Source organism: Phaethon aethereus, assembly GCF_964289735.1.
Source record: "Phaethon aethereus genome assembly, chromosome: 3".
Classification (NCBI taxonomy): domain Eukaryota; kingdom Metazoa; phylum Chordata; class Aves; order Phaethontiformes; family Phaethontidae; genus Phaethon; species Phaethon aethereus.
The window spans coordinates 63757489-63771512 of NC_138576.1; the positions used below are offsets into that span (position 1 = coordinate 63757489).

Genomic DNA, 14024 nt, shown 5'->3' on the forward strand with positions numbered 1-14024 from the left:
TTTCTTTCCTTGTGCAAAGTCTCAAGAGAAGGCAGGACGAAGTTTGTAAACAATGTCCTGATACAATACCTGTTTCATCAAGCAGAAACTCAAACCAGACAATATTAATCTTGGAATATGTACTTCAGGCAGATGTTTCTATTATACAAGTGCAGTAAGCTACATTAACTCTTTCTATCCAGTCTGACTCACATTTGTTCGTAACCACTGATAAGAAATTTTCTACAACTGCATATCATCCTGTTTTACTCTTAGGCCTAGGCTCATTTTCTTAGACAAAGCAAATTGCATAAAGAAAAGCAATGATGTAACTACTTTTCTAATACATTCAGACCTCATTTATTCATTCACTCATGTCATATAAAAAAATAGAGATCTAGAACACCTAAGTAGCTTTAATCTTCCAAGTAAATCAAAGACATTATGAAAAATCCAATTTTCCAATGAAAATTCTGCAAGAGATTTAAACTTAAAAGAAAATACTCTAGACCATAAAGCAAGAGATAAATCAATAGGGGATGCCCTCAACCCTTCAAACCCATCTGGGTTTTTTTGCCATGATAACTGTAAATATTCAAATAGTCTCACTAGGTAATGTCCCAAAATTGTATTTTCTCAGATAACATCTGTGAAATAACCCAAATTGGCTAGTGGTATTTGACATGAGTTCTGTACAGTTAGACTAATTCTCAGGTGGTAAATCTTTCTTTCACAAAGATATTATCTCAGTTCCTACTAATTGGCACAGTTGCAGGTGCTAGCAGATGAACCAGAAATGAATGACCTCTCAGCTCTAGAACTGTAGCTTCAGCTTCAGCTCAAATGCATTATCTCCAGTAGTGCAATGGACCTTGCAGAGCTATAATAACAGTTACCAGACCTTTTTCAATGGTGAGTGAGAGTATGTCCCTTCTGACGACATCCAAATTTTGTGAAACAAAGAACTGATTTTACAGGCAGTTGAGTTTGGAACTTTTTATTTTTCATCTATAATGAAAAAGGAAATATGTTATTTTTCTTCAGTGGTGAAATAACTTCAAATTTTTTTAAAATATGCTTATATTTTCTTTTAATGACAGACATATGGGACTATTTCCATAATGTGCTTCTTCAGGAGTATGCTAGAGAAAGGAATGGAGTAAATGTTATCAGTGGACCAGTGTTTGATTATAATTACGATGGCCATTTTGATACTCTTCATGAAATTGTGCTGTAAGTACATGGAAAAGACAGAAGTCAAACTCCAGATTATTTCCCACTATATTTCCACACAAACAAACTTCTATTCAAAAAGAACAAGAAACAAGTATCACAGGGAGTGGAGTATTCCCTTTATAATACTGCACCCACTGTTACTCATACAACAGCAAATACTCTTCCAAACAGATACAGTATTGTAGAAGTTGAAGTTCCAGTAAAGAGAAAACAGTTTTGCAATTACGTGTGTCTCTATGTACACATGCAGAGATACAGACCAGTAACTTACTTCCCAAGCTTATGCCTATATTTTTGGGCCTTTGCAACAGAAATACCAGGACAATATGTGACATCTAAATATGCGGATGCATTTAAGCATAATTTTCTTTCTTTCATGTTGTGCTCACTCACCTGTTTGTTGTTTCTCCCTATTGCCTCAAACTGATGTGTTTTATCAAAGATCAGATTTCTGTCTTTGCCTTCACTGAATCGTGTAACAGGGAATGTAACATAAACATTCCTGAGTGGTACCTTTGCATAGCTATGGCTTACAGAAGTCACTTGGAGGTCTGACAAGTTCTAGGTACATTTTAGTAAGCTCTGGTAGCATAAGAAAATACATTTAAAAATTCATCTGCGTATAGAAACAGAAATAAGAGAAGACTTACATTACAAAAATTCTATAAAAGAGAAATATAAAAGAGAAAGACCAATTATTTATGCTACTGAATGAGGACAGAAGGAGGAAAAAACAGAAAAACAAACAACTTTGATTGTTCCAAATATAGGGAAAATGCCTTGTGACAGTAAAAACACTTATGTAGTAGAAAAGTGCTGGGAAATCTGAACAGCTGAATCTGTCACTGGAGATGTTTTATTCAAGGCTAGACTTAATACCACATCTGTCAAAAATGGTTTGAGAATGGGAAAATCAGCTCTGCCACGAAGTAGGAGGCTGGAAGGGAGGAGAGACTAGAACTTCCTTCCAAGCAGAATGCTGTAATACCCAGTCGACCACATAATGTCTACAGTTTGGAATAAGCATGTTTCATTCAGCATGGTTAGTCAGTCATACAAAGCAGTATAATGATTTCAATGATGGGGTGTTTTTTGAATACTGAAGACATAGAGCAAATTTGGGAAGCATTCAGCTCCTGATAAATTTATACATAAAAGTGACCATGTTCATGTTCATGTTCATGGAATAGCCAGAAAAGGGAGTCAAAGACATTTTCAATCAGGTATCCGAAACTGGTTTCTGTAGCACATAGCCACAAGTCATCATTTTGGCATTTCTTGCTGACAGTGAACCAGAAGATAGTTTTCTTGTCACTCTTCTCCAATTCAGTTTCATGTGGTTGAAATTCTTAATGTGTTGAAGGGCAAATATGATGGTCTATCCTGCTTCTTCCAGATGTAGAGATCTCTGGCTTTGGCAAAATAGAGTGCTGATCACGTAAGCAATCCTGTTGGTTTCAGTGAGACTGCTTGTAGCAAAAGGACTAATCCATGTGTGTTTGGCTGTTCATGAAACAGATAGTGAGGCTGTCTATCCCATCAGGTATTTATTTCAATTAAAAAATAAATGAAAGTCATATAGTAGTGAAATATCTATGCTGAGATAAGTTCTATTAATTACTAATTGCATCAGTGGTTTTGATACTTATATCGAGATAAATCCCTTAATTAATGTTTGTTTTATAGGCATGTAAACAATACAGAAATCCCTGTCCCCACTCATTACTTTGTGGTTCTGACTAGCTGCAAGGACAAGTCCTATACGCCACTGAACTGTTCAGGCTCCTTGGATGCTTTGTCTTTTATCCTTCCTCATCGACCTGACAACACCGAAAGCTGTGCTGTAAGTATGGTTCTATGCTCCTCTGTGAACTGATTCCCAGTAGGATCCAGTCATCTAGAGAATCTTTAGAAGTCTGTTTAATTAATTCCTTCCCCATGAGTTGAGAGTGAGTCGAGAGCTAAAGCGATGACTAGGAGAGCAAGAAGCTCCAGGTGAGGTAGCTGGAAACTAATGAGCTGATATGAAGCAAGGAAGAAGAAGAAAGGAGAGTTTGGTAAGAGGATTTGGAAATGCTGTCACCTGAGAAGGGCTGAGAACAGCAGCACAGCCAATGGGGTGATTAGATAGCTTCATGGAAGGCTGCAGGATAAACTTACTCCAGAAGTATGAGAGGACTCTGAGCATTATGCCCTTCAGTGTAGCTAGAAGAATTCCTTCAATCCTTTGTTCCACCTTTATCTGAAGTTAGACAGTAGGCATTTAGATGCACAGTTCTGCAGTTGAAATTCATATTTGGATTAAATATAATCTATGCTTACCACTAACAGTAAAATTTCATGTTTTATAGCAAACAAAATAAATTAGCTGAATGTAATATATATCGTTGAGACAGCTGAGCATCTATTCCATAAACTCTGGGATGCAGAAGGTTCCTTAGCTCAGTGTGTGTATTACAGAGTCTCCCCACACACAGGTATAGCTGCACAGACTTGAACTGGCCCTCAAAGCAATACAATTGTGTTTATTTAGTTTATTTATAACTTTGAACTCATAACTCCAGACAGGTGCAACCTTGTGCTGCTTAGAAACAACTTGGGTGTCTCCTCATTTGTGGTGTGGATAATCCACAACTGCCCAGTGATCTTTCTGGTAATTGGGAGTTGACTAAATATACAAAATAAATAACTTGAATGAATTAGTCTTTATACTTTAGAAATTAACATGTGTTATTTCTAAAGTTTAGCAACAAACCCCAAATATCGTTGCACTTTATATTCATTGAGTCTTGCAGTGACATAAATTTAGTGAACCACTCATGTCAGAAGCAGATATTGGTAATAGAAAAGCAAATGACCATCTGTTTGCAGAAAAAAACTGTAGTAAAAGAATTGGATAATAACAGTTTTGATTGATTGATGCTTACATTTCCATTGTTTTCCCTGCCTATCTAGCAATTATTGCTGTCCAACAATCAAGACTGAGCTGCTGTAAGGACTTTGTTCAGGTTGTCAGGTGCCTGTCGTTTGATAGCTTGAACACTGCAGCTAATTTATGCTATAATTAAAATTATCCTTTCTAGTGTGTTTAAAATATGACTCAACTGGACTTCGTAGTTAAAAGTCAGACTTGCCATTTCAGCATAATTTTGCTTCTCTGTTCCTTTGGAGGTGGGGAGAGGGGACATCCATTTGATTGTGTTTAAATGAGATCCCTAAATGCAAGGCCATAAAGATGTCTAGGAAAACCTGAATGAAGTTTTACCAACTGGAGGCCTTTAGTCTGCCAGACCAGTTCAAACACTGGTTATTGTCTAACATCACAACCAAAAACCAGAGTGCCTTTTATGTGTTTGAATATTGTTCTCATTTATTTTGTCAGGAAAATAAGACACTTTCCGAATGGGTTGAAGAAAGAGTTCAGGCTCATTCTGCACGTGTTCGGGATGTGGAGCTGCTAACTGGGCTTGACTTTTACCAGGAAAGAAAGGAACCCATCTCCAAGATCTTACAGCTAAAGACATTTTTGCCAATATTTGAGACTGAATTTAACTGAGTATCAGTTAAAAAGTGTCAGTGCTTGGAAAAAAGCAAATTTAAGTGATTTAACCTTTTACTTGCTAAAGTATGCAGGAAACACGACTACAGCTCTTCTATAGGAAAACACACTTAAAGGAGCTAATTTCTTTTTTCAAATTCATGTTCTTCCGTCAAGTGTTTTGTGCCAACTGAATAAAAATTACCTGAAGTAAAATAAATCATCCTTGCTGAGCCAGGCTTTCAAAACAGAGAATATTTTATTAGTAGTGGTTTGAAAAAAAACATCAAAATGAACATGTTTCATAGTAGTGAGACCCCAGAATTGTAAACTGCACAGAAAATATTTCTGTAATGGAGTTGGAAAGTGAATCCATTTGAGAGGCGTGTGTGTGTTTTTTCCCCTGTGTTTATCAGAGAGGTTATGCTTATCTAACACTAGTATATCCTGAAATGTTCTAAATTTCTCTTTCTCACCTATTAATTCACATGGAAACTGCTATGTGAAACAATTATTCAGTCTTGAAAAAAGTTTGTATATAGTGGAAGTGTTTTCTACGATCATCCCCTGTGTTCTCCACTTGGGTTTATTCATTATGCTAGTAGCAAGTTAAGTTAGGGTAAATGAACTATATTCTGTACCGTTCAGAAATCTTAAAGCATTCTGAACATGAAGAAGTAAAAGAAATGCTCTAGCCAGAAGAATTCTGTCTGGATATTTACCAGTATTTGCAAGGATTTCCAAATGCTTGGCAATACCTAAATGTTTGTGTCTGTTTTTAAATAGTTAAACCTGAGACTAGAGAACAAAATCAGTGGTGACATCCAAAAAACAGTCAATGTTCCTCTCCATAGTGACTTTATACACAGAGACTCTCTAACTCACACTGTGCTGTACAAAAATTACTGCTGAGAGCAGGTCAGTGGGACGAGGCAGTGGAAATTCCCAGATTCTGCTATTACAGAAATGCCATGCATTAATTGTTGAACTGATTTTCTCCACTGAAAATGCTGCTAAGCGCAGGTATGAATAACAGCAGACAATTGGCCTTTTGTCTGATTCATAGGCACAGTGGGAGAGTTTTAAAGAAACACGTCAAAGAGCGTTTCAATCTGTAACTAATTGTAGACTGAAGGAGATAAGTCTGTTTGAAAAAAGGAAGCTTCAAAAGCCTATACAAAAAAACCCCCAAACCACCACAGGTCATTTTTTCCCCCACATCTTAGATGATCAGTGTATGCACATACACTCCAAACATAGCTTAGCCATATTTATCCCCATAAAGATGTGGGACCAAGCTGAACATCAAGATTTGTATTTTTGGTTAAATCATTGCACCATCTCCTTGACTATGCAATTGTATTTCAACCTGCAACACTGTGGCATGTAAGTCTGCCCATCTAAATAGGAGACTTCTGCTAAACTGCCTCAATTAAGAATACAACTAATCTTTCACTTCATAGTAAACCATACCCTAACTTAGTCAATGCATCTACATAACACATAATGATTTAGACATGTAAATTAACTAGTCTAGAATCATAAAATTAATTTCAGAGATAAGAAGAAACAGTTTCTTAAGAATATAACATCTGGTATGTCTACATTAGCAATTTAAAGTAGAACTAGCTTGACTGATGTGATGTTATTGTGACTTGATATATTTAAATTTGAATTAATGCCTGTATCACCAGCCATGGCAGCAATACAAGCTTCAGGCCAATACTCTAGTTCAATTATGAAAGCAAATTTCTGGTGTAGAAATGTCTTTGTGAACAGTTACACTCATATTCAAATTACATATGTCTCTGGGTACCTGCATGATGAAATAATGTCTTTGAGGTTTGCCCAGACTTCTGAAAATTAATGTAATTCATGTTCTCATGCATGACAGGTACTAGACTTAAATAGCTGCAAAATCAATTTGCTGTCCTCCTTCACAAGATTCCTTAATCTTTATCAAAAAGTCTAGCCTCCTCCGACATGAGCACCCCACCCTGCTGATAAAAGTTGTCCCCTTCTGTGTAAAGATCCCTGCCTATCAGGCTGACAGAAACTGTATTTCTTGTTCAGTATTTGCGGAGCATCTAACACATGCGGGCCTTGATCACATACTTGGGTTTTACACAAACTTTTGTGGTAATGGAGTCTGAAGTTGCAGTTACTCTAAGAAAGCAAATATGAAAGTGGTTTTGCTATAGTCATGTTTATTTCCCCTACTATTTGTTCCGTTGTCACAATATCTAGTGTTTAGAAGCGTAGTGGGTCATTTACAGAAAAAGGATGGCGTTCGCATAGGAATAACAAATGAAAATTTTCTGTGAGTAAAGGACTTGGTTTTTAGCCCTTTATTCTTCCCTTGGCACGGATGCCTGGGTGCTCTCTTCGTGTTGCAGTCTCCAGCTTTCTCAGTGCCAGTTCTCTATGCAGTATCATACAGCTTCTCTCATACCCTGTAACGTAAACTCTGCTATAGCAAACTGCTTCTGGAAACATTGTGTTCCCTCTCCTTCTCCCCAAGATGTAATATCCATCTCTTGATGGTCTTGTGGTTTCACAGGCCTCCTTAAACCTGTCGAATTTTTTATTACTCACAGGAACAACCATGGGAAGTTTTCTTTCCCCCATCACTACTAAGTTCAGCCAGGAAGCCTAGTCATTGACTGCTTTAAAATACATCTGCATTTCTGACTGATTTGGTGGCAAACTGGGGCTAAGTTTTCTTCCTTCCCCTTCCCTAGTTACAGGAGCCAGTGCCTGCATTGGAGATTCGGAGAACTAGTAGTGAAGGTGGTAGAATAATGATTAGGGGACAGATTTGGCCCCGTGTACCACCCTTGTATCACATAATCAAAGCTGCACATGAGAGGAGGTGCAGGTCTCAAACCCTGGAGATTTATGCAAGGGAAGTTCATTGGTGTTTGGGCTTTGATGACCTTATCTAAAATTTTTTAACAGCTTCATAGGTTTGCACAGGCATTTTTGTTTAAATTTGAAAATAAATGTAATGCCTTATCCATTTGTAGAAATAAAACATTAAAAAAATCTTGCCAGTTTATAAGAAAACACTCAATACTGTGTACATATGGTTGCATTGCCAGTAGAAATACAGCCTGAAATTAATGCAGTTCCCTAAGACATTTTTACAGAGCTTTTCCTTTTTGAAATAGAGTAACTTCTGCAATTTGCATGGAGATGGAAATGAACAGCTGCCCCCAACAGAGTTCATGTGCCACGGAAGCTACAAACTACAGCACAGTCTTTCCAAGAATCTAAAGAATTTATTTTATTCAAATAATGTGGACCTGGAACATTTCAGCCACCTACGTTTCAAGACTCTCAACCGGTTGTCCACTTTTTGCATTCCAAAAGCAAAGAATACTGATTCTTCATTGAAATTATCAATAAAGTTATCAAATATATGAAAGCTCTGATATGTAGAGGAGAGTAGGAGGGGAATAAGTTTTATCTTGCATTTCAAAGGCAGTGAAACTGTTTATGACATTGTAAGAAGTTTACTTGGGGCATGTTCCTTACTACAGGAAATCAGGACAAAGGAACAGTTGATTGAATGTATAAAATTGGTTATTTTCTTTACTCAGAAATCCTGAGAAATTCAGAAGCTGAAACAAAGAAACAGTAAAAGTAACAACAAATAGGCAATATGACATAGTAAAACCAGCATAAGGCAAATATTTAATTTAAAAACATACTCCTCCTTTGATAACCACTCTGCTTTGTCCTGAGAACTAAGAAATAATGCTGCTTCTGAAAGTTTCAAACTTCTCCTGTTTCCCAGGGGATGTGGGTACAACTTCCCAAAAATGGCAAGCCATTTGTTTCTGTGGTTTTTAGCCAGTTTGGGGACCCCTAAGTATCAAGCTGGAGTGAATTCGGTGTAAATCAATCTGCTGACTGTAAAGGCAGATGTTGCTGAGTCTCAGCTCTCATAGCCACCTTATGTGTGAGAGTTAAAAATGTAAATTCTGCAAAATGCAATTTTCCATAGACCGCTATTGAAGCTGAGAAACTGAGCACTCCCATAGCCACTGAAAATCTGAATTTGGGAGGATCTGGCCCTTTCCATCTGTTATGCTTGGGGTTTTTTTGAGTTTTAGAGTATTAGAACCAAATCTGTAAGCAAAGACAGAAATTGGGCACTACCTATAGCTAGTCTTGTCTCTGTAGCAAGGCAGGGTAATAATGAAAGAGAGCAGGCAAGGGAAACACAGCCTACCCTGCTCCAAAAAATCCTGCAGCCAGAGCAAGGAAAAGCTTAACCGAATTTTTTTTTTTTTTTAGCAAGCGCTACTGTGTTTCCCTAACACCACACCCTGGCCCTGTGAGACTGTCACCATGTGAAACAAACTTTTTTTCCTTAATATTTATTATAGAGACTGCTGGCTTTTTGTCAATACCTCACTGAAGGCTACCTTCAAAGTTGAGTGCAGATATTTAAATGGCACAGAATACCCTTGACCCTACCTTGGACATTCTTCTTTAAGGAAAACAGTATTCATGAGTATAGAAAGGGCTGGTTTTTCAAATTATCTCCTGCACTGATCGTCCAGTGTTTGTACATAGGATGGTGGGATTTTTCATATGCAAAATGTGCAATTGTGTTTGTAAGCCCAGATTTTTTCTACCCTAATTGTACCATTCCTGTGCAGTGTGGAGAGTTCCTGCCCCTGGGTAAAGAGCTGTCAATAAGAAGGCAGGCATATCTGTCATGCCTCTGGACCTGATGTCTTGGCAAAAGTGGAAGTTCAGAAATGATCTCTTAATCAAGCAGCTCCTCCCTGCCCCATCACACTTCCCCTGGGAGAGGGAAGTGAAGACTACTGGAATGACTTTCCTTCCACTGTCTGGAAGTAGCAGGAAATTTGAATCCTTCCCAGTCCTTGGAGCAGAAACCAAAGAACAGGAGTGTCCCCAGAAGGATGAAAAGTGGTGGGTGGAAGGTGATTTGGTATTAGTCAGGGTCAGGGCTTAAGGACAGCTTTGGGTTTGGGATCAACCAGACATGAAGCAGGAGGAGTCTTTTGCCAGGGACCCGAATTAGTTGAGTATATATTAGAGATCTGGCAACTGATGTGGCACATAACTCAAACTGCCCACTGTCCAGGAAGCTCAGCCACAGCCTGCTTTGCCTGTAATGGTTGGAAGTTGGAAGGACAGCAAGTGCTTCCCAAGACTGGCTGCAAGGAAAAGGAGATCTCCAGGTCTTACTCCATGTGAGAGGAATATGTCTGGGGAGAAGAGGACTCCAGTTTTCCAGAGGCTCTCTGAGGAAAGGCAAAATTGCAGAGTTTTGTTTGCTGTCTAGCTTCCCCCTTATCACCAAGTCAGATTGCTGCCTGACAGAAGGAACAACTCACCAGAGGCATGTGTGGTTTGCACAAGATTAGGGACTGTAGAGAGGGGCGTTACAAGCTAAGAGGCAGGGTGGTCTCATCTGGGCAGACAGTGGGCACAGCCTTTCCTTTCTACCAAAGAAGAAACTCAAGTAATCTGATATTTGGCAGTAAGGAAGCCATTTCCCTGGCTGGTTGTACCTCGACAACAGATGTTGTTCATAGTTACAATGACAGCAGGAGATGACTTAGAAACCACTCTCTTAGGAGATCCATAGCTGGACAAGTGAATTTTGACCACATTGTGATTTCAGCAAGATCAACAGTTCACAAACAGATATACCAAACATATGAACTCCAGCTGTGCTTGCAAGGCATACAAAAAAGGCAACTGAGGGCTTTTTAATCATTTGCATGACTGTTTGTAGTGCTGTTTATCTGACAGAGAAATGAGCTGTTGGTTAGCCTCCTCACTTTGACAAGGGCACGAGAAGCCAAAGTTAAGTTCTTTCATTTCCTTAAAAGCCAAACCTCCAACTTTTTTTTCCTAATTCTGCCCTTTAGCAAATTTGGCTCTTCTCAGCAGGCTCCAGGCAGGATATCCACAGTAATTCAGAAGGATGTCTGAGTGCCTACAAGGACCACTTATAGGGTAAGATGGAGGAAAAAGCTGAAACCTATAACTTGAAGGTTAGTCTAGATGCATTTTCTAAGTTATTGCAAACATAGTGCATCTTAATACTCCAAAGACATTTTTTCTTATGTTTAAGTTGAATTTCTTGTGTTTCAGTTTGTGCCCATTGCCTCTTGTCCTGTCGTTAGGCACTGCTGAAAAACGTTTGGCCCTATCCTCTTTGCACCTTCACTTCAGGTATTTATATACATTGATAAGATCCCCCTGAGCCTGCACTTCTGCAGGCTAAAGAGTCCCAGCCCTCTCAGCCGTTCCTTGTAGAAGACATGCTTCAGTCCCTTAATCACCATAGTAGGCCTTTGTTGAACTCTATGCAACATGCCCACATTTCTCTTGTACTGAGGAGCCCCGCACTGGACCCAGCACTCCAGGTGTGGCCTCACCACTGCTGAGTAGAGGGGAAGGATTATTCAATCATGGAATCTTTGGGTTGAAAGGGACCTTTAAAGGCCATCTAGTCCAACCTCCCTGCAATGAGCACGGACATCTGCAACTAGATCAGGTTGCTCAGAGCCCCGTCCAATCTGACCTGGAATGTTTCCAGGGATGGGGCATCTACCACTGCTCTGGGCAACCTGTGACAGTGCTTCACCACCCTCACTGTGAAAAATTTCCTCCTTCTATCTAGTCTGAATCTGCCCTCTTTTACTTTAAAACCATTACCCCTTGTCTTAGCACCACAGGCCCTGCTGAAAAGTCTGTCCCCATCTTTCCTCCATAAGCTCCCTTTAAGTACTGGAAGGCTGCAATAAGGTGTCCCCAGAGCCTTCTCTTCTCCAGGCTGAACAACCCCAACTCTCTCAGCCTGTCCTCATAGGAGAGGTGTTCCATCCCTCTGATCATTTTTGTGGCCCTCCTCTGGACCCACTCCAACAGGTCCATGTCTTTCCTGTGGTAGGGGGCCCCAGAGCTGGACACAGGACTCCAGGTGGGGTCTCACCATAGCAGAGTAGAGGGGCAAAATCACCTCCCTTGACCTGCTGGCCACACTGCTTTGGATGCTGCCCAGGATATGGTTGGCCTTCTGGGCTGCAAGCACACATTGCTGGCTCATGTCCAGCTTTTCCCCCCAAGTACCCCCTTGTACTCCCAAGTCCTTCTTGCCAGGACTGCTCTTAATCCCTTCATCCCCAGCCTGTACTGATACCAGGGGTTGCCCCGACCCAGGTGCAGGACCCTGCACTTGGCCTTGTTGAACCTCAATGAAGTTCACACAGGCCCATTCCTTGAGCTTGTCCAGGTCCCTCTGGATGGCATCCCATCCCTCAGGTGTGTCAACCGCACCACTCAGCTTGGTGTCATCTGCAAACTTGCTGAGGGTGTACTCGATCCCACTGTCTATGTCATTGATGAAGATATTAAAGAGTGCTGGTTCCAATATGGGCCCCTGAGGGACACCATTCATCACCAACCTCCATGTGGACATTGAGCCGTTGACTACTCCCCTCTGGATGCAACCATGCAGCCAATTCCTCATCCACTGAACAGTCCACCCATCACCTCCTTTGACCTAGTGACAACACTCCTCCTAATGCAGCCCAGGATACCATTGGCCTTCTTTGTCACAAGGGCACACTGCTGGATCATGTTCAACTTGGTGTCCACCATGAAGCCCAGGTCCTTTTCTGCCAAGCTGCTTTCCAGCTGGGTGGCCCTCAGAATATGCTGGTGGATGGGGTTGTTTCTCCCCAGGCGCAGGACTTTGCACTTCCCCTTGTTGAACTTCATGAGGTTCCTGTAGGTCATTTCTCCAGCCTGTAGAGGTCCCTCTGAATGGCAGCACAACCCTCTGGCACATCAGCCACTCATCCCAGTTTGGTGTCATTAGCAAACCTGCTGAAGGTACACGCTGCCCCACCATCCAGATCATTAATGAAGATGTGGAATGGGACTGGACGCAGTAGTGACTCCTGAGGTACACCACTAGTGACTACTCAGCAATGGCAGTGCCCCAAAGGTTGCAAGTCTAATCATTGTGCTTTTTCAGGAATGCTTTTTGAAGATGGTGGTTTTATGTTATGAAATTTTCTTAGTGGCAAAATACAAGCCTGTTATTCTCTGGACAGGATTAAAGGGTTTTCTCAATCCTGCATTTCAGATATGCCAGACTGTTTTGTATGAGCAGCTTAACACTCATCAGCACAGATGGAAGCTGTATCAGTCAACTGTAAATATAAAACATTCAATTTGGTCAACCAAAAAAACTTTTCATAATAGCCATGGGAACTAACAACCTCTCTGTCCTTCTCTTATTATTGCATGCAGGACATGCCGCTAATTTTCTTTCAAATCTCAGGGGTCTGCAGGGGAAGATAGAGGATGGATGGGGAAAGGCTTAGAAAAAGCATTTTGGAAATAATGCTCCTTTTGCTTTGCAGGCAAGCCAGTGAATGTTATTTCCATCTATTCAGCTGTTCTGGTTTGGATTTTTTTTCCCATTGCTATTTGTTTTCAGGAGAAAAGCTGATAGATTTGTTTCTAACTACCAAAACTACAGCTGCAAATACCATTTCTATCATCTTTAGAACATTTGAAGGATATTCCCATCAGCCAAAAATGCAAAATGTGCTTCAGAAATTATAGTGGGTTTTAATTTCTCCTTATGAGTTTCTCCTCCATTTTAGGCAAAAGGATGCCTTTTCTATATCTGGGAGCACATTTTCATGCAGCAGCAGATTCCAAAGGGATTAGTTTGCAGCCCTCCTTTCCAGTCTTCCCTAAGGGGCATTGTCCACATCTTTTCATGTCACCAGTTTATATTCTTCTAAATTTTTTGTTCATATTCCAGAGGCTGGATATCTCCCTAGCACCGTTAAGCATTTCAGATCAGTCTTCAGTTCCAAGGAGGAAGAAGGGCAGAAGAAAAGCACTGTCTTAATGCAGAAAAAACAGAATATTCAAGGTTTCGTTTCTTGGCATTTTTAAATGCTTAACTGCAGACCCATGGGAAAGGTGAGTTCAAACTGTTGCTTTCTCTAATTCTTTCCACAGAATGAGAAAACTTGCCTAATTTCCTTTCCTCAGTTATGAGTTAGATTGCATTTTATATGGTATGCGACTTAATCTTATGAGTAGCACATAGTTTTGGAAACAGTTTAGCTACACAGGCTTAGGAAATGCACATGGTATGATCTCGTATTTTTTTTAGTAAATTTTTATTTATGAACATTGCCAACAACTTTCAGGCTCTGTTTGGTATATCAAACATGCTTCTGGTTGTCTG

General features: G+C 40.1%; 1 protein-coding gene across 1 annotated transcript in view; it reads left to right on the forward strand.

Annotated features, from left to right (window-relative positions):
• Window positions 1-4771, forward strand: part of ENPP3 (ectonucleotide pyrophosphatase/phosphodiesterase 3) — a gene marked incomplete at both ends in the record, with an annotated part of 45882 nt that extends 41111 nt beyond the window's left edge. Inside the window, 3 exons of the mRNA XM_081997779.1 lie at window positions 1080-1212; window positions 2902-3058; window positions 4598-4771. Coding sequence (XP_081853905.1) covers window positions 1080-1212; window positions 2902-3058; window positions 4598-4771 — 464 coding nt within the window. The remainder of the gene's footprint in view (window positions 1-1079; window positions 1213-2901; window positions 3059-4597) is intronic.
• Window positions 4772-14024: the final 9253 nt, after the last annotated feature.